Source organism: Terrapene carolina, unplaced genomic scaffold, assembly GCF_002925995.2.
Source record: "Terrapene carolina triunguis isolate 2854851 unplaced genomic scaffold, T_m_triunguis-2.0 Scaffold836, whole genome shotgun sequence".
Classification (NCBI taxonomy): domain Eukaryota; kingdom Metazoa; phylum Chordata; order Testudines; family Emydidae; genus Terrapene; species Terrapene triunguis.
The window spans coordinates 1,359,044-1,378,666 of NW_020665187.1; the positions used below are offsets into that span (position 1 = coordinate 1,359,044).

A 19,623-nucleotide genomic window follows, 5' to 3' on the forward strand; every position below is an offset into this window, starting at 1 on the left:
GTGCACCCTGGGAGTTGAAGTCCCCTTGCCCTATACTCTGCCTGGACTTCCCAGCTGGGCAAACTACACTCCCCAGATTCCCCGGCCAGGAGGCGCTTTGTCTCCCTCTCCCCAGGGCTCTCTGGGAGCTGCAGTCTCCCCTCCTGCTCCACCCTAGCGCCAGGCAGCCAGAGAGAACTACAACTCCCAGCATGCTCCGGGCCTCCCCTTCTCCCCGCCCCCTGCTGGGCTGAGTGGTGTTTTTGTTGTTGGTAAAAGGTTAGTGGAACAGCTGATTGCTCTGTAGGGTAAGAGACCTTCTTTATCTAATGGGGCGCCTCTGCTTTTCTCCTCCCCCCAGGCCCCTGCCCCCCGCCTCCTTCCTCTGCTGCTGCCTGGGGGAGGGGGTGGGTCTGGGCTTTTGGAGAGGGGCAATTCCCTTTCTGCACCGTGCAGCCTCGTGCCAGGGGCGATCCGTGCTCCCCCCCCCCCCCCCCGCAGTGCCCCCCCTCGCGAGGGCTGTGCCTGTAGCCAGGGTACCCTGGAGTCCAGCAGCCCCCTGATCTCAGGATTGCCCGGCCTGTGCTTCGAGGCCTGTGGAGGCTGCAGGGAAGGCAGGGGGCCATCCCTCTCCTCTGGAAAGGGGCAGCCCAGGAGATGGAAACCCCCTACCCCACCCCCAGCTGTCAGCCTCCCTCCTCCCCCCCGCTTCAGCCCCCTTCCACTGCTTTACCCCCATCTCCCCTGGCTGCTGGGACAGGCCTGCGACCTGCCCCGCCATACTGTTTGCCTGGTTGGAGCTGACCCCTCCTGTATGCCCCTGGCCCCGGGCAACCCAGAGATTAGCCACCCCCGTGGCATTAAAGAGCGAAGAATCTCTCCCATGCCTGTATTTGCACCTGGGGCTGGTGCATCAGGGCGATCTTCACCACCCCCTCACCCCCCTGCACAAGTTCCCCCCTGTGCAGCTTCCTTCCCCAGCACGCCTGTGGCTTTGGGTTTCCGAACACGAGTTTCCTTTGTCGCTTTGGTTTGGAGCCGTTTGATTTTTTTTAAAGCCTTTTATTCTGGGCAAGAAGGGCAGGGGCGGGGGGGCGAGGGGGGAGAAGTGGGAAGAGTTTCCCCCGCTGGGGACTAGGTCTTTTCTTCTCTTGCCAAGCTGGGAGGTGGTTTTTCCTTGTCTCTCCCTGGAACCGGCCTTGCATAAGGCTGGTGCGCCCTGCTTGCCTTGTGCAAGCTTCAAGGGATCCTCCCCCTGTCCCTGGCAGCCAGGTGAGCGGAGAGGATGGATGGCAGCTGCTGGGATTTGTTTTGCACATGGCTGCTCCTTGGCTGGCTTGGCACAACTGGAGCAGCAGACTCCAGGGCGGGGAAAGGAATGTAGCTTCAGGCACTTGGCTGGATGATGGCCAGGAGGTCCCACGCCAGCCGTGCGCTGTCTGGGCTTGTGGGGCCGATCATCAGGTGTCTCGCCCAGGCCACGAGCGCTTTTTAGCGGTGATTGTGCAGGATTCCCAGGAGAGCAAGGCCGAGAGGTCCCAAGCCAAATCAGGGCCCTGTTGTAGTCACAAAGAGGCAGTAACTGCCCCCAAAGAGCTCAGAGTCTTCCCTAGGCAAAGGGTGGGAGTGGAAACAGAGGCACAGGGTGGGGAAGTGACTTTTCCCAGGTCACACAGCAGAGCTAGGAGTAGAAGCCAGGTGTCCTGCCTTAATTCCACGCGCTAGCCACAGCGCCACTCTGCCAACCTCAAGATGCTCAGAGCTTCATTTTATGTCAGAGGAAGTTAGTAATAGCAGGACTCTGTAGAGGAGCTAATGTTAATACCTAGCTCTTATCATCGGTGGGTCTTACAGCGCTTTACAAAGGAGGTCAGCCTCATTATCCCCATTTTACAGATGCGGAAACTGAGGCAGCGAGAGGAAGTGACTAACACAAGGTCACCCAGCAAAGCAGGGTAGTGAACTGGCACTAGAGCCCAGATCCCCGGAGTGCTAATCCTGTCCTGTATCCACTAGGCCACGCTGCCTCCCAGCAGATCTTCCGCCCAGGCGTGGCTGCGCCGGGGATTATACTTGGTGCAGGCGTACTTTGGGGAATCTCATTCAGATGTACTGGGACACTCACCACGTATGATCACTGCACACGGGCGCCAGTGTGCGGGAGAGTCTAATGATGGCAGGGAAGGCACCAAGTTACAGGGCGCCTCTGTCACATGGGATCATCGAGCGAGGATTTTGGCTTGTCCAGAGAAGAAATTGGGGTGCCTGGTTACCTCCCCCTTTGCAGTGAACCCCTTTGAAGATGTCTACAGCCCCATCAGTGCTGTGTATGAGTCTCTTGGCTGTTACCACATTGTTAACCTGTAGTGTAGACGTGACCTCACCCTGGCCATGGAGCTTACTAGACAAGTTGCTGTTCTAGCTGCTGAGTTAATTGCAGCTGCTGTGTAGACAGGACCAGCATGTCTCTCTCCCCATGCTTGGAGGGGAGTCCCTCCAGGAAAACCCAGGCTTCTGAGGGAAATGATTCTAGTGATAAAGCAAGGGGTGTTGTTCTTATTTCTGTGTTGTGGTAGCGCCTCGGAGGCCCAGTCATGGACCATGAGCCTGTTGCACTAGGTGCTGTACAAACAGAATACAAAGACCCCAAAGTACTCTAAGCTGTCCTGAACTAATGCCCCAGCCAGGTGCTGGAGCCGCCAGCTTCCAGCTGCGATGTAAAAATCAAGGGCCTGGCTCTTTTGCTGTCGCTAAGCATCCTGCGGCCATAGGCGTCGACGTCCCCTCTTTCCCCTGGGTGCTCGACGCCCCCTCTTCCCCCGGCCCCACCCCCACTCCACCCCTTCCCCAAAGTTCCCGCCCCAACTCCGCCCCCTCCCTGTCCCTATTCCCACTCCTTCCCCAAATCCCGGCCTCTTCCCCTGAGTGTGCCACATTCCCACTCCTCCTTCCCACCCCCCCACTTCCCCCGGAGCATGCTAATGCCGCCAAATAGCTGTTTGGCGGCAGCCGGGCGGGAAGCGTTGGGAGGTAGGCGGAGGAGCGGGGATGCGGCACACCCGAGGGGGCGGAGGAGGAGGGGCAGGGCAGGGGGTGAGGGGAGCTTGGCTGCCAGTGGGTGCAGAGCACCCACTAATTTTTGCCCCGGAGCACCCATGGAGTCGGCGCCTATGCCTGCGGCCACTTTCACAAAAGCCAGGGCTTTCAACGTGCATCCGTGCATTCCCCCTCCCTGTATTCCCCAGCTGGGTACGAGACTCAGTATCGCCAACCCCAAATGTTCAAACATCATGAGTCAGGCTCCCCAAAAATCATGAGATTATGTACAGATAATAACGTTGGGGTTCTTTTTATTTGCCTTCTGCTTTTTGAGCCTTTAGGGTGCATTGGGGTCATATTTTGAAGCTTTCTCCACTGCCACGAGGGCTGAAAACGTTCTTTTTCTTTAAGGAAGGCAGAAATCATCACGTATCCCTTCACTCCAGGAGCTGGGGCTTTCAGGAAAGCAATCATTATCATGAGACTCATGACAAAACCGTGAGAGTGGGTAACCCTGGAGACTCCACTTCCTGTCCTCTGTCGCCGTGTGGTGTGGCCGTTGTGGGCCCCGCCCCAGGGCAGCAATCAGAGTGATCCTGGTATACGCTGCTTGTAAAGCACTTTGGGATCTGATGCTGGAGAGGCAGGATGAGACCCAGATACTGCTGGTAGGCCAGCTGGTGGGAGAGGTGGGGGGTCGTGTTTGTCCTCTCACCTCGCAGCAGCATTTCTTAAAGCCAATGCATCTGTGCCAAGGGCAGTGGATGCATCTGCTCCCCCTGTGCAGCGCACCTGGTTCCGTAGGGCCTCATTTTCTGGGGCCTAGTGGCTAGAGCACCAGACTGGGACTCGGAGACCTGGCCAACTAGGTGACCTTGGGCAAGTCCCTTCCCTGCTCGGTGCCTCAGTTTCCCCATCTGTCAAATGAAGAGACTGATGCTGACCTCCTTTGTAAAGAGCTTTGAGATCCATGGGTGAAAGGCACAATAGAAGGGCTAGCTCCTGTGATTAAAGTTGAGAACCCCTTTGGTTAAAGGTTGACTGTTGGATTCTCTTGAAATGTGACGTGCAGAAAGACGGTTTCTTGCCATAGTGATTGCACGGGACTTGGTGGGTCGAGGGGACGGGTTGTGACCCTGAGCTACCCTCCAGGTATTGCAGCTCTGAAAGCTACCCTTGGCAGATATCTGAGGACGAATTACAGGCCAGGTGCGACTGTCTGCCTCTGTCGAAGGGTTTCTGTTACTGCTGGGAACTGTAATCCGAGGACAGCAGAGAACTGAGAAGGGGCGCAAACTCTTTTTGAAAGGAAAAGGAATGACACGTGAATGCTTGCTGCGCCAGGCCAGGGGTTGGGAGAGTGCTGGGGAAGGGGAATCATGTGATGGGTGGCAGGGAGCGGAGAGGGGTTGGGGGCTCCGGAGAGGGGGAGGGGTGGGACATGGGGAGGGGAGACGTGGGGGAGTGGTAGGGTAAATGGGGTGACTAGGGATGTGGGAGCATGTGAGCCCCATCTTCTCCCCCCTATGTGTGTACCAGGATCTTGGGAGGGGGTATCAGCCTGCTCCTCTGAGCGGGTCCGAGGCCCTGTATATGCTGGGTTCTTGGGGGTCCTGCTGTTCTAAGGGATCTGAGCCCCTCCCCTGCCCCCCATGTGTGTGCCCGGATCCAGTAGCCCTGTCCCTCTGGGGTGAGGGGACCGAGCCCCTTTCCCTGCCCTCCCTCCATGTGTGTGTGCCAGGATCTTGGGGGCCCTGTTATTGTAAGGGGTCTGAGCCCCTCTCCCTGCTCCCCCCCAAATGTGAGCCAGGTTCTGGAGGGGCCCTGACTACACCACACATTGAAATCTCTGAAAATCAGACAATTCAAAGTTAAGGTGACAGCACCCCTGTGTGGGGCTGGCCCGCTTGGAGGCTGGGCGAGCCAGGGGCCTCGCCAGAGCAGGGGGAGTAGCTGGAGGGGGGGCGCCTGGCGGGGGCCCAGTTTGCTGTCCAGCGCAGCCTCTGTAACTGAGAAATGTGTGGCCCTCCCATAAGCAGCTGCTTGTGATACACGTAGAACAAATTTCTTACATGCTCGTGGCTTCTCACATGCCAAGGAATGGTCCTGAATGGCTTCGTGGGGCGGGACGGGGAGGGGAAGCTGGAAATGGGGGTGGGGGCGCTGCCTCATGTGAGGAGGAGAATGACTGCCCTGCATAAAGCTACTGTAACTAAACCACCACGGAATAAAATGGTCAGTTTTGGGGCCAGGGATAAGATTTCTCTCACTGCCCTGTTAGCAGCTCCCCCCTCCAGACATTTCACAACACGACGCATGGTTCTGTGCCAAAGGGGACAGGAGCTCTTAGGATCACATAGCCTCCTTGCTAGCCAGCTGCAAACGTAAGGGACAGCTATAACGACCTGCCTGACCCCTGACTCCTACCAAAAATGTTTCTCTTTCTGGTTGGGAAACAAGGAAATTCACGGACAAAAAACTTGGTTAACCCAGAGCTGCGGTTGCCTGTTGGGTCTCGTGCCCGTCCAGCAGAACTCAAACCTCGGACAACCAGAAAAGGCAGTGTGAAGGGACGCCCCAACGCGGCCTTAACTCTGACCCTCCGGAGCTGGCGGTAGCCAGTAGGAATTATCTGTGTGCGCTCCAGCTGTGCTCGCTGTTGTTAGGTGGAGCTATATGGAATGGTGGAGGGATTAGCCGGAGAAGCTGGGCAGAGCTGTGATTGTGATGGGGGGCGATATGGGGGTGCCCTTTCCCTCAGAGATTCTGAGCCCCTCTGCCCACGCCTCACCCCACATGTGTGAGGATGGGAAAACGGTGCACGTGCATCCTGAGCGATGCCGTTTGTCTCATTCCAGTGCTGAGCTGGAAAGCATGTGTCAGCAGCAGGGCACGGGGGTCTTCTTGTCATGGGGGGCGTCAGCAGCGAGGTGGGGTATGAGGGTGGGGTGGGCATGTCCTGATGGGTGAGTGACAGTGTTATGTTTGAGGGGGTCCTGTGTGCAATGGTGAAAGGTTGTAAAATACAGCGGGTATGGGGTTGGTTTTGCGGTGGAGGCTCCGTATCCGGGCATAGGGTGGGCATAGGCAGCACCCTTCCAGTCCAGTTCACCTGAACACAAGTTTCGCCTTGGCAAAGAGATGGCATTGGACCCTGTGCTGCAGCTGGCGCATGCTTCTTCCCTGGGCGATGGGCACGAGCTGCAAAGGTAGAGTGCAAGTACATGTCTTGTGGGCACCCTGTGCCATCGCTTAGAAGGGCAGAGTTAAGGTTACATTGGTGTGTACCTTGACTCGGTTTCCTGGCTGTCAGAGGTCTGCGTTTTGCTGGATGAGCATGGGGCAATCTGAACTGTTTTTGTCAATGGATTTGTGTTAATTCCTAGCGACCCCAGCCAAGGTTACTAGTCTAGGTGCAAGCCACTATCCTTGCGCCAAAGATTTTGCAGGGTGGAAGGAGAAACTGAGGCACAGAGGGAGGGAGTTGCCCATGGTCACACAGCAGGTCAGTGGCAGAGATGGGAACAGAACCCAAGTGCCCTGAGACCCAGTTTAGTGGCACACTAACCAGATTTAAAAAGACTAGACAAAGGTCCCTTTCTGTCTGAAATATGTGGGGTCTTGGGGGTCCAGCTGCAAAGGCACCTGAGTGCCAGGACTCCTGTGTTCAATTCCCAGCTCTGAAATGGAGACTCGCTGTGTGCCCAAGAACCTCTGTAAAATAGAGACAGTGGCACTGCCCTGCCTCCTGCGGGCTGGGCAGCTAAATGCATCCATGCCCATGAGGTGCCCACGGTGATGAGTTCCATGGATGTACCCGTGGCATGTAGGGAAGCAGTGACTTTCAGGGCATCCCAGGCTGGTCCAGGGTGGAATTTGCCCATCCTGCCCCTTCCCCATCTCTTTTCTCCCTCCCACCTGTGACATTCCCCAGGATACAATCTGGACGGTTGAGCAGCTGTGTCCCCTCAATTCTCCAATCTGGGGTGCCTTTTACACGGCTTCACTGTGAGCGCAACCACTCCTGGTCTGCTCACACGCCTGTAACTCACTCACAGCTACATTGCAAGAGTACAGCCAACCACCCGTGAATTACACTGCAGAGCAACACCAACAAACTCCCAGTCCCAGACTTTCCCCCAGAAATGTGCATCTTGTAGTGCCCAGCTCTCTCCTGGACACCACAAACTCATATAAAGTCCATCATTTTATTAATAGAAAATGCTATGCACAAACCCTGATATCTCAAATGGAGTTTCCCAAATACTTCAATCCAAGCACCCTGGTCTAGATAAAACAATAAAACAAGTTTATTAACAACAGAAGGATAGATTTTAAGTGATTACAAGTAATGAGGCATAAAAGTCAGAATTGGTTACAAAGAAATTAAAGATAAAACACAACTAACGTCTAACTTAACAAGCTAAGTGATTTCAAAGCAAAAGTCTCTGTTCCTACATGTTCTAGCAGCCTCACTGGCTGAATTCCTTTCTGCCAGGATCTCTTCCTTTGTCCTTCAAGTGTTGTCAATGCCGTGAGTCGAGGTGAAAGGAGAGATCTTTTGGAGAGTTTCTTCCCCTTCCTTACAGTTCTCTTTTTCTTTGAGAATCATCTCCAGCTGAGGCCCAGGAGACAGCAGGAGATGGGAACCTGCAGCTTTTTCTTTGCCAAAATGTAGATTTCTCACTCACCCTCTTTTTCCTGCCAAAGAATGGCCACTTAACCAGGTGATGGTCCATTTGATTTTGTTGACACCTAGCTGAGGCATCAGTTTGCCTGTTGTCTCTCTGAAATTGGTTTGTGGCTGCCTTTCTAAACTTGGAACTTGTCTCTGCAATGTCATACAGTAGAATTGTATAACTTTACATACAATGTTGTCACCCATTTTTTACCAGGACAGTAATGGTCAGCAAATTACGAGTTTTTGAATGATACCTCACAAGGCATACTTTGTACAAAATTTATCATAGTCTTGTAGAAAGGGTGAACATTGGGTTACAGACTGTCACGCTGTCCTTCTTCCTTCTTCACCTTCCACCCCGATGAAGAGGATGGAGGAGGTGTCTCCTAGCAAGTCACAGGCACAGCCCCACCCTACCATGGCCTTCCTCAATGTGGCCCGCACCTACGTGCCCAACACCAAGGTCGAGTGCCACTACACCCTGCCCCCCAGCATGAAGCCGTCAGCCCGCGACTGGATCGGGATATTCAAGGTACTGGGAAGAGAGAGGTGGATGGGAGCTGGATGCATTAGCTGGGATCTCCACTGTAGATGTGGCCCCGGGGAGGCGGCATGTCAAGTTTTCTGATCAGGCAGTGAATTAGGCTGAGATGGGGAGGTGCAGGGTGTCCGACTGGCCTCCTCATCACCTGGGGTAGAGGCTTCCCCTCCTATTGCGTTCTCTGCTGTCCCGTTACACTGAGCCCGCAGCGTGCACGTGAGAGGAGGGGCCCACTTCTGCAGGCCACCTTGAAATTCACCCACAAGTCAACCAAGCCTCCTGCTTTTCCCTGCGTGCAAAAGCAAAACGAGGCAGCGTGGCCTAATGGCTAGAGCGCTGGCCTGGGACTCATGAGACCAGGGTTCTCTTCCTGGTGGCCAGCCTTGGGCAAGTCACTTCCCCTCCGTGTACCTCAGTTTCCCCATCTGTAAAACAGGGGCGGGCAGGGGAATGATACTGCCCTCCTGTGCTGTGTAACAGCTAGGCAGTATTATCATCTTAGGGTGAGTTGCATTGCAGACCCAGGCTTGAGGCTTCAGCAGTTCCAAGCCCGCACTTGAGCATCCACGCTGCATGGTAAACCTGGGCTTACAATCGCCAGCCCCGGGTCTTGCTGGAGACCTTTGACTTGGGTCTGCCGCTTTCTGGTGCATCCCCACTGCAAAATGACACGCCTTGGCTCTGACCCACCCCCAGCAAGGTCGTAGGACCAAGGTCCTGAGTGCCCCGAGTCAGACAGATCTGTGTGTGGACGGAAGCAGGGCTTGGGCTGAAACCTGAGTCAGAGCCCGGGCTTAGTGGGCAGTGTAGACGCCCGTTGCTGTGATAGCCCCTCCCAACCCCCCCGATGAGGACAGTGACACTCACTTGATGAGCGCTAGAGAAACGCTCAGCTAATGCCAGGGGTTCCTCAGACACCTTCTTGCCTGCGTCTGTCTGTCCAGGTGGAGGCCTCGTCCGTGCGGGATTACTACACCTTCGTGTGGTGCGTGGTGCCCGACGGAGGCGCGGAGGGGGCGCCCGTCCATTCCAGCGTCCAGTTCCATGGTAGGTGGGGGAGCTCCGGGGGGTGGGGGGGTGCGCGGTGCGTAGATTACGTGCGTGGGGGTTGCGAGAGGGTGAGATCAGACGGGGGGTGTCCATCACTGAGCAGCTGGAGCAACGGTCTGAAGCGGTGGCAGCCCTGGGGGAGGGTTTGGGTTACGGAGGCTTTGCTGTGGCTTGTTGGACCAAGGGCCCATCTAGCCTGGTATCCCGGCCTCCCTGATAGACGTGGTCATGCCAGCGGGCCCATCTAGCCCAATATCGCCTTACATTGCTGGACCAGACCCATGGGCCAATCCAGGCCAGTATCCCCACCAGATCAGGCCCATGGGCCCATCTCACGTGGCGTCCCGCCTCCAGGCGTGGCCATGACCTGATGCCACAGCAGCTGCAAACCAAATCTCCCTGAAGCCCCCTGGTGCAGTTACTACAGGGGGCATTGAGGAGGCAGCAGTGGGTGGGGAGGGCCTGCTCACACAGCTTGGCCCTGACATCTCATGTGGAGCTGAGGACTGGAATGGGGCCTTCCCATGGGACCCCAGGGTCAGCAGCTTGGGAGGGGAGGGGGTAAAGCAGAGAGGATCCTAGGAAGGGGTGCAGGAGGCAGCCGGGGAGAAGGAGCAAGGCTGGGACTGGAATGGGATGGCAGGTTTCCGAGCAGCCCCTGATGGAACGGGCATCCAGGCCACCGTCGGCCTTTGGTGCTACCCGCTGGTTGTCAGAGAGGCCAGGCCAGAGCAGGCCACACAGACTAGGCTCAAGGCCAGGGTGCGGCACACTGGCTGGGGGGCAGCACCTCTGTGACCAACGTGGTCTGCTGACAAGGCACTTGCCAGCCTCTCTGCCGTGGTACCAACCACGCTGATGCCAGGACTCAGGAGTGCGGGGCGGTTGCTGGGGGGCAAGACATGTCAAGGGAGAGCCAGGGACCAGACCGAGCCCCAGACTACGGGGCATCTGAGCCCCCACCTGGAAGCAGTCAGCCTCCTGGCAAGGCCCTAGCAGCGGTGGGGCAGAGGCATCTGATGCTGGGCTGTGTCTGTCCTGCTGCAGCCAGCTACCTGCCCAAGCCAGGGGCCCAGCAGTACCAGTTCCGCTATGTGGACCGCCGTGGCGAGGTGCGCGGCCAGAGCTGCCCCTTCCAGTTCAGCGAGCCCCGGCCCATGGACGAGCTCGTCACGCTGGAGGAGGATGACGAGGGCAACATGGACATGTTGCTGGTGGTGCCCAAGGCCACCCTGCTGCAGGTAATGAGGGGTCAGCATTGCCTAGTGGGCAGAGCACCAGATGGGTGCTCGGAGACCTGGCTTCTGGTCCCAGCTCTGCCAGTGGCCTTGGGCAAGTCACTTCACAGATTTGTGGCTCAGTTTCCCCTGGGCCTGGCTGGGCTGTGAGCTCACCCAATGCACAAGGTGGAGGGCAACAGGAGGGATCAGCTGTTCTTCTGCCCAAGAGGGCACCTGGCCATGTCCCAGTCAACTCAAACCCCTCCCCTCCTGCCAGGCTTTTCTCCCTGCAGGGCAGGCAGTAACAACTGCATTGGGAAATGGGGCGGAGCTTAGCCCTGGCCCCGCCCTCCAGCAGCTCTGCCCCTTCAGAACTGACCTCCCTGCTGTGATAAGAGCCCCCACCACTAGTCTCTTGCTCCGCCCACCTGAGTTAACCCCTTGCCTGCCTGTGCGCCCTGCAATGTCCTGGGGGCCTGGGGTGAGTGTAGTGCCTGCCCCCTCAGTCCGTACTAAAAGCGCCGGTCCCTGTGGGTCCCATTCCCGCCCAGAACCAGCTGGAGGAGAGCCAGCAGGAACACAGCAGGCTGCTGCGAGAGAAGCTGCGGCTGGAGGAGGAGGTGAAGGAGCTGCAGGCCCGGATTGAGCAGCTGGAGGAGGCTCTGGGCACCATGCGGGATGAGCACACCAAGCTGGCGGAGCAGTACAAGGTGTGTGGGGTGCCCCCTGCGGGCACCGGGCCCTATCGGGCAACAGCCACTGGGTTGAATCCTCCACCACTCCGCTTCCCGGGTTGATAAGGATCCAGTGTCGTCCCCATGGACTAGGCCGTTGCCCATCACACTGGGGGCAAACTGAGGCACACGGACGGGTGAATGAGGCCTCCCGGCTCCTTGCTCAGGCCACTGGGCTGGGCTGCCTCTCTGGAGATGCCCACCTAGGAGGGGACCCCATATTCCTCCTTGCGTTCCCTGCTACCCACTGGCTTAGCCCCAGATTCCAAAGGGGCTCTCCGATTTGGGGGGCCCCTGGGCTTCCCTGCCCCTTGCCAGAGCACCCAGACTCTGTGCTGATCCCAGGCGGGAGACAGGGTCGGGGCTTCCCGTGTCCCCGATCCCGGCTCACCCCTCCCCGCCCTGGCCGGCGGTGCCTCTCCCAGGATCTCTCGAGCTCCCATGCAGCCGTGATGGAGGAGCGGGACGCGCTGAGCCGGCAGCAGGCGGGACAGCTGGCCCGCATCCAGGAGCTGGAGGAGGACGTTCAGGCCCTGAGCGAGAAGGTGCTGCAGAAGGAGGTGGAATTGGACAGGTGAGCAGCAGTGGGCGGGGGTCAGCAGGCTTGGGGAGGGGGAGGGGAGTTAGCAGGGCCGGTGCTACCATTTAGGCAAACTAGGCGGTTGCCTAGGGCGCCAAGATTTGGCGCCACAAGCCTGGGAGGGGAGGAGAATTAGAGCGGGGGCAGCGTGCTCGGGGAGGAGGCGGAGCAGAGGTGAGCTGGGGTGAGGAGCTGCCGCACGGCTCCCCGGGCCGGAGGGGTGGGGGGAGCTGCCATGGGGGTGCCTCAGGGCGAGGAGGGGAGCTGCCGCAGGGCTGGGGGCGGGCGCGCAAGGTGGAAGTTTCGCCTAGGGCGCAAAACTTCCTTGTGCCGGCCCTGGGAGTTAGGGTCAGTGCTGTGACCCGGCTGGACTGGCGGGTGTGGGGGAGGCGGGGGCAGGTGAATAACAGGGCTGTGGCTTGGCCCAGCGGGAAGGAAGGTGGCCTCATCCCTTGTGGCTCATCGGGACGGGTCCAGGCCTGTGATCTCGTCCAGTGTCTAAGCAGGGTTGGACCTCGTCAGCGCCCGGATGGGTGACTGCTGAGGCCGAACCCAGGGCCCTGCGGGAAGGGGGAGAGGCCAGCTGTTCGGGGGGCTCTCACCCTGAGTGAGAATGGGCTAGTGCCCTAGGGGGCACTGTGCTGTGCTCTGGGGAGCAGGGTGGGGGCTCAGTACTGGATGCTCTCTCCTTTCTCCCCCCCACCCCACAGCAGCATGGACTCTAATGTGCCATGGGGGTGCAGCCTCTGGGGTCGGAGTGGGGTTGCAGTGTCCCGTGTGCTAGGACAGGGCCAGGCCCAGGCCATGCTGACTAAAAGGGTCCCGTTAGCGAGGCTGCAGGACACAGACTCACCCTGGGGTTCTGGCCCGGCAGCGTCACGGAAGGGCCAGCGGGCAGCAGTGGATCTGCCCGGCCCCCCCCCCGCGCCCCCCCCCCCCCCCCCCCCCACCGCTGTAGCTGGCAGTGCCCTGAGCCGAGCCAGGGCTCACCCTGCCTGTGTCCCTCCCCCACCCCCAGGATGAAGGACACGGTGAAGTCCCTGGTGCGGGAGCAGGAGCAGATCCACCACCAGCTCAAGGAGGAGAACGCCGAGAAGGAGCATTACCAGGTGAGCCCCGGGGCGGGGCTTGTAGGGGCGACTTGCTGGTGGTGGAGCTAGCTGGGGTGAGCAGAGGAGCGGGGGTCCCTCCCCTCCCCCTCAGACACACACAGGAGTGGGGGGTCCCTCCCCATACATACAGAGAGCCGCAGGGTCCCCCATCCCCAGGGGACATCCAGAGGGAAGGGAGGTGGGTCCCATCCCCGCCCCCCGGGAGTCTCTGGGCCGGCACGTGAGGATCATGTCCCCCACCCCCACCCCCCAGGTCAAGCTGCAGGCTTCGGAGCAGGAGAGCCGGAACCTGGCCTGCGACCTGCTGCTGGCCAAGACCCGGCACAGCGAGAAGGTGTCGCAGGCCCTGGTGCTGCAGGAGGACATCAGCAAGCTGCAGCAGAAGCTGGCAGCTGCACAGCAGAGGACGGTGAGTGCCCGGGGTGGGGGGCCCCCCTCGGTGCCATGGCGCAGCCTCCGCTCCCCCCTCCCCCTGCTTGGGTGTGTGCGTTCACCAGCCCTTTCCCTGGAAAAGAGGGGATTGGGGCGGTGTCGCTGCTAGAGCAGGGGGATGGGAGCCAGGACTCCTGGGTTCTCTTTCCCTGCTGTGGGTGCCTGTGTGTGTTCTAGGGGTGAGGACAGGGAGCCAGGACTCCTAGGTTCTTTTCCCACTGACTCCTGAAATGCAGCCACTTCTGGGGCACGGAGCGTAACAGGATAGTATTTTACCAAGAAGGCAGCAGCCCAAACCCCGCTCATGTGAAAAGCGCCGCAGGATCTTTGGCACCCTCCTGGAGCCGGATTTCGAAGATCTCTGCCGGGAGGGAAATCTCCTGGCTCCTCAGAAGGCCTGCATCAGCCCTACTGGGATTTGAACCCTGGCTTAGAGGAAGGCCAGCTATTTCCAGCTTGGCTTTGGCGCATAGACCTCCGAGCTACCCTGCACCTCACAGAGCTCACTGAGCAGTTTGCCTTGATAACATCCTGCAGCAGGGAGTTCCACATGCTAATAGGAAAGAATTTTAACAGTCTTTTAAATGCCATCAACTGCTCCCTTGTGGCTGTGTTTGGGGGTGGGATGCAGGGGCAGAGCCCAGCTGGCCTCTTCCATCCCATTCATTATTTCCGACCCCCCCCAGGCCCAGCTGGAAGCGCTGTGTGAGCAGCTCCGCTCCACCCAGGACCTCCTTGCCGCCAGCCAGCAGAAAGTGGTGCTGCTGGGGGAGGAGTTGGCCAGCGCCTCCTCCATCCGGGACCGGACCATCTCGGACCTCCACAAGAGCCGGCTGGAGTCAGCCGAAACCAACATCAAGCTGGCAGACATGACCCTGAAATGGAAGGAGGGAAAAGGCCAGTGGTGGAAGGAGAAGAGCAACCTCCTGCAGAGCATAGAGGTGCCAACCCCCACCCCGCTGGGCCTCTCACTTGAATGGCTGTATCCACTGCCGGGGTGCAGCCACCTCTGGGGTGGGGTACTGCCAATGCTCAACAGTTTAGGATAGGAAATGAATGCGCATCCCCTAGCTGGGCTTGTCTCAGTGACCGGTGGACAGGGAGCAGGGACGAGCATGTCCAGGCCTTGGGAAAAGTCCCCCTGTCGTGACCCACACAATGCTCAGAACTTGGCTTATGTCTCAGTACAGCGCCCCCTAGAGCTGCACTGGGGTGGGCACTGGCTATGGGGATAGCGCCCCCTACTAGCTCCCTGAAGCACAGCATGAGGGGAGAATACCTGTACTAATCCCCCTGCAGCCCAGAACCCCCTAAACCTCTTATCAGAGAGGAGAGTGCCCCCTACTGAGCCCCCTGTCCCGTTCCCTGCAGCACAGCGCCCCCTAGCACCGCATTGGGGCCAGCACTGGCTGCAAGGTGAGGGCGCCCCCTATTGAGCCTCTCACCCTGCTCCCTGCAGCGCAGCGCCCCCTTGCGCTGCACTAGGTATTTGTAGTCCTTCCATCCCAGCCTAGCTAGGGAGATGTGCCGGGCTCCCCACGGCGGGCGAGTGCCGGCCCCCATGAGCGCCCCCCATGCTGTTTGCAGGCGGAGAAGGACAAGATCCTGAAGCTGAGCGCCGAGGTGCTGAAACTGGAGAAGAACCTGCAGGAGGAGCGAGCCCAGAAGCAGGCGCTGAAATCTGAACTGTCCCACGAGAGGGACTCCAGCCTGGTAAGGCCAGTAGGGGAGTGGGCACTGCCCCCGGGACAGAGGGGAACCCCAGTCTCTGCCCTACAAGGGGTGGGATCAGAGCTGTGATGGGGAGGCCCTGCCATGCGGGGTGGGAGGACCCTGCCCTAAGGGGGAGGAATCAGAGCTGGGATGGGGAAGCCCTACCCCGAAAGCCACACACTGGTGCTAGGGGATGCCCTGCCCCATAGGAGGAGGGATTGGGGCGCTCATGGGTTCTGGGGGATCAGGTGCCTCGGGTATGGAGGTTCCCTCCCAAGGCTGGTGCAGGGCCAGCCCTTGCCACACTCCCTGCCCTGGGGCAGTTCTCACGGTCCTGTGCCCCCTTCCCCCCCGCCCAGGTGCAGCTGTCGGAGAGCAAGCGGGAGCTCAAGGAGCTGCGCGCGGCCCTGAAGGTGGCTGAGAAGGAGAAGGAGCAGCTCCAGGAGGAGAAACAGGTTGGTGCCAGCTGGGGTCAGAGTCAAAGGGAGCTGAACCCCGGAGCCAGGCGGGTATCAGCTCTCGGCCCAGGCTCCAGCGGGGGCCAAGGAACCGCCAGGAGGGGGTGACATGAGTCACATTCCCTGCCCCCATCATGGCCTTCCCTGCATAGGGGCTGGGCGGTGCCCTGGGGTCAGGCAGGGGCCCTGCAGCCTGGGCAGTGGGTGGGGGCAGGCAAAGACCCTGCTCCCCCCCCCCCGCCCCGGGTCTCCCCATGGCCTGGTGCAGGCGGGGCCGATATTGACCCTGGTGGCTTCCCCTCCCCAGGAGCTGCTGGAGTATGCCCGCAAGCTGGAGGAGCGGCTGGAGAAGGTGGCCGATGAGAAGTGGAGCGAGGTGACGGCGGCCGAGGAGGAGGAGGCAGCGGCCACAGCACTGAGTGCGTAACACCCCGTCCCCCCACCCCTGTTACCTCCGTCCCCCAACCCCTGTCAGCCCACCCCGTTACCTCCTCACCCCCATCCTCCCACCCCTGTTACCCCGTTACCTCTGCCCCCCTTCACTGCCTCACCTCATGCCCCGGCACCCCTGATGGTTACCCCCTCACTGTAACCCCTGTTCATCCCCCTCCTGCTCTGCCCCCAACTCCCTCCTCTCTGACCCGGGAGCCCCCCTCCCCGCTCTCACTGCTAGGGTATGTGCACTCTCCACTCGCCCCCTCTCTCCCTCCCCGACATCGCCCTGTGCTGCTCCCCCCCACCCAGAAGAGTAGTGCTGCCCCCCGGAGTTACCAACACTGTGCCAGTGCCAGCTGTCCCTCGGCTCCTCCCCCAAGAACTCCCCCCCACCCCCGCACCCCCTGTGCTGGCTCTCCCCAGGCTCCTCCCCCCAGCAGGGTTCCCCCCCTTTGCCCTGCCCTGCTCAGCGGGGGGCACCGGCTGCCCAAGTGACCCTGTGGCCTCCCCTCCCCCCAGGCTCCCTGGACTCCCCACTCTCGGACTCGGAGGACGAGTCCCCCGAGGACATGAGGATCCACACCCAGCTCAGCCCCTACAGCCTGTGCGACAACCGGGCAGGCACCAAGACCCCGCCGTGCCTGCGGGAGCCCATGCACAAGGTGGTGATCAGCCAGCCCGCCCCCATCACCACCCAGATCAAGCAGCCCACCGAGGACAACAGCTCCGACTCAGTGAGTCCCCGGGGGGCGAGGACCCCCAAGCACGTGCAGCGTGGAGGGGGAAACTGAGGCACAGGGACTTACCCTCGGTCACACAGCGAGCAGGGGCAAGGGTGGAAATAGAACCCTGGCGTCCTGGCTGCCAGCTGCTTCCTCTACCCCGCTATTCCACACTCCACCGGAGGCGGATGGGGTGGGATTTTTGTTGGCAGGAGGGGCTGGGCCCCCCACCCTCCTGGGCAACAGAAAGCCCAGCTTTGAGGGTGCATCTGAGCCTGCTTCACCCAGGAGGAGGGGTTATCTGCCAGCCCCCCAAACCCTCCTGCATTCCCCTCGACCGCATCCCTGATAGGAGTAGCTGGAAGGTCCCTGGAGCTGCAGGACCGGGGATGGCTGCTCCCCCCCTACCCCCCCAAGGACAGGGGCGAAGGGGCGTCTGTGCCAGGCTGGGGATCAGGCCCACGTTTGAAATCTCTCCGTGTCCCACTGCAGTTGCTGTTCGTTCATGGGGCAGCTTCTTCCTCCCCCGCCCCTCCAGCCGTGAGTGGGGGGAGGGGCTTTGTAGACCCGCCCCTGTAAAACTTTACAAACCTCTGATAATTGGCACGATAAAACATGCAGTAAATTAACGGCCTGGGAGAAAAGGGGGGTGCCGGGGAGTCTCTCCGGCACCTCCTGCTGGGGAAAGTGGGGGGGTGTCGGTGCCTCCCACTGGGGAAAGTGAGGGGGGTCAGCTGGGAGGATGGGGACTTCTCCCTGCCAGCCTCATGGCGTCAATGCTGGGAGAGCCCCCCACCTCCATCCCCAGGGGGACAGCGAGAGCAGCAGGATGGGGGACTCTGCACCATCTGGGCCAACTCAAACGCTAGCCCTAGGAGGGGCTGATCTTTGCCCTTCAGGGCTGGGGCCCATCTACACTAGGAAAGTAACAGTGTTTGGGGGGTTGATCTGGTTACACCACAGTAGCTCCCCCCGCAGGCCAAAGCCAAAGCTCCCAACCCCTGGGGCTTCTGGGCTGTTGAGATCTGGATGTGGCAGTCAGCTGATCACCAGGCGTTTGGGGTTCCCTGGGGTTCCTGAAGGGGAGCTATGCTGGGGCTAGGGAGGTTGCCCGGCTGCTGGGACCAGAACGTCCCTGCACTCGGTCCATTTCCATGGTGTCTGTTGCGGGATCGCCGTGTGAGGGGGGCGGCCCGCGTGGCCCATGGCAGCCCCACGAAACGTAGCAGGAAGGATCGCGGGCAGGGGGCCGGCTGGCAGTGACATCACAACACGCTGGCCCCGCTCAGGACGGGACACAGCTCGGTTCAGAGATCCCTCAGGGGCAGCCCAGCAGGTCCGAGGATCAATCCCAGCACCCCCTGCTGCAAGGGGGAGCAGGCTGCTGACCCACTGCCCACCCACCCACCCCCCGGCGCATTCATGGCTCCATGATTCCCCCGCACAGCTAGGGGGCAGGAAACTAGCAGAGACCTTTCGGGTAGCCCACACGCTAGGAGTACAGCTGGGGACCTTGCAGCAATGGGGATAAAACTCACACCCCCGGGCTGCCAGGGCTCAGCCCACTACCACTAGAGGTAAAGGAGAATCCCCATCCATCCTCAGCAGTATAGGGCCTATGACACATAGCGGGGCTGTTCTTCTGGGAAGCCCAGTTGCTTGGGGTGGGCACAATCACTATGCCTGTGCGCAGGGGGCACCCCAGTGCTGGGGGTTGGGGGCTGGACTCTGGCCCCCAGCGCTCTCAACCACCACTCTCGCTGCAGGAGGCGGAGGACGAGAAGGCCGTGCTGATGGCGGCTGTGCGGAGCGGAGGGGAAGAGACCAGTCTGCTGCTGCCCGAGCTGGGCAGCGTCTTCTATGAGATGGCCAGGTGAGGGGGGGATTGGCCGCACTGGGGCCTGTCAGCAGAGCAGGGGGCTGTTCCTTCACCCTGCCCATTAGGAGGACGATGGAGAAGAGGATGAAGGGGAGCAGAGTGGGGAGATGCGGGGGAGGATGCAGGGGAGCAGAGTGGGGGGAGGGGAGCAGAGTTGGGGCTGGGGAGGAGGATGGAGGGGAGCAGAGTGGGGGGCTGGCGAGGGGGATGTGGGGGTATGGGGAGGAGGATGGAGGGGAGCAGTGGGGGGATGGAGGGGAGCAGGATGGAGGGGAGCAGGGGGGGGGGCTGGGGGAGTGGGGGAAGTGGGGGGTGGGGGCAGTTTTCCAAGCCTCCTCTTAGTTAGTAAAAATATATAAATTTCCCTGTGGGTGCGGGGAGCCGGTGACTTTTACAGCCAGTGGCCATAAAAGTGGCAGGCGCGGAGCCGGGAGATGTACGGCCGTGTCAGGGCATTTCTGAATCAATTTTCAGCATCATTAGATTCCTTTCTCCTGCAGACAGAGGCAGGCGGGCGGGCGGGGGGCGGGGAGGGGGGCTATTTGCAAGTGAAATAGATAGAATCACCCAGCTGTAAGGCAAGGTGGGGTCTGTGCACCCAGCCCCCCCGTGTGGGGGGATGGTCTGCAATGGGGGTGTCCGGAGTAGGAAAGGCAGGTTGGGTGCAGGGTGCTGAGTGCAGAGAGGTGGGATGGGGGCAGCGGGGGAGGGCAGAGTGGTTCCAGGTGGGATGGGATGGGGACATTGGGGAAAGGGTGGATGGGATGGGGTGGTGGCGGCAGGGGGGCTGGGACGGAGTGTTGGGGGAGGGCAGGTGGATACAGGGGGATGGGATCGACGTATGGTGGGAGGGTGGGGTGGGAAGCCAGTGTTGGGGGATTGGCAGGGTGGGTGCGGGGGGGAATGGGATGGGGGTGTCGGGGGAGGGCAGGGGAATGGGATGGGGTGTCGGGGGAGGGAAGAGGGGATGGGATGGGGGTGTCGGGGGAGGGCAGGGGAATGGGATGGGGTGTCAGGAGAGGGCAGAGGGGATAGGATGAGGTGTCAG

At 60.3% G+C, this 19,623-nt stretch overlaps 1 protein-coding gene across 4 annotated transcripts in view; it reads left to right on the top strand.

The window, feature by feature from the left end:
• The first annotated feature begins 214 nt into the window (after positions 1–214).
• Positions 215–19,623, top strand: part of CALCOCO1 (calcium binding and coiled-coil domain 1) — a 21,785-nt gene continuing 2,376 nt past the window's right edge. The window contains exons 1-14 of one of the 4 annotated variants that reach the window (XM_026660719.2): positions 215–287; positions 8,067–8,231; positions 9,185–9,287; positions 10,338–10,531; positions 11,062–11,220; positions 11,670–11,818; positions 12,843–12,933; positions 13,190–13,345; positions 14,055–14,309; positions 14,956–15,081; positions 15,441–15,536; positions 15,847–15,958; positions 16,494–16,708; positions 18,463–18,569. In XM_026660719.2, the coding sequence (XP_026516504.1) occupies positions 8,070–8,231; positions 9,185–9,287; positions 10,338–10,531; positions 11,062–11,220; positions 11,670–11,818; positions 12,843–12,933; positions 13,190–13,345; positions 14,055–14,309; positions 14,956–15,081; positions 15,441–15,536; positions 15,847–15,958; positions 16,494–16,708; positions 18,463–18,569 (1,925 nt within the window). In that variant the 5' untranslated portion in view covers positions 215–287; positions 8,067–8,069. Of the gene's footprint in view, positions 288–8,060; positions 8,232–9,184; positions 9,288–10,337; positions 10,532–11,061; positions 11,221–11,669; positions 11,819–12,842; positions 12,934–13,189; positions 13,346–14,054; positions 14,310–14,955; positions 15,082–15,440; positions 15,537–15,846; positions 15,959–16,493; positions 16,709–18,462; positions 18,570–19,623 lie in introns of those variants that run through there. The other 3 variants (XM_026660720.2, XM_026660718.2, XM_026660721.2) reach the window with 3 other exon arrangements.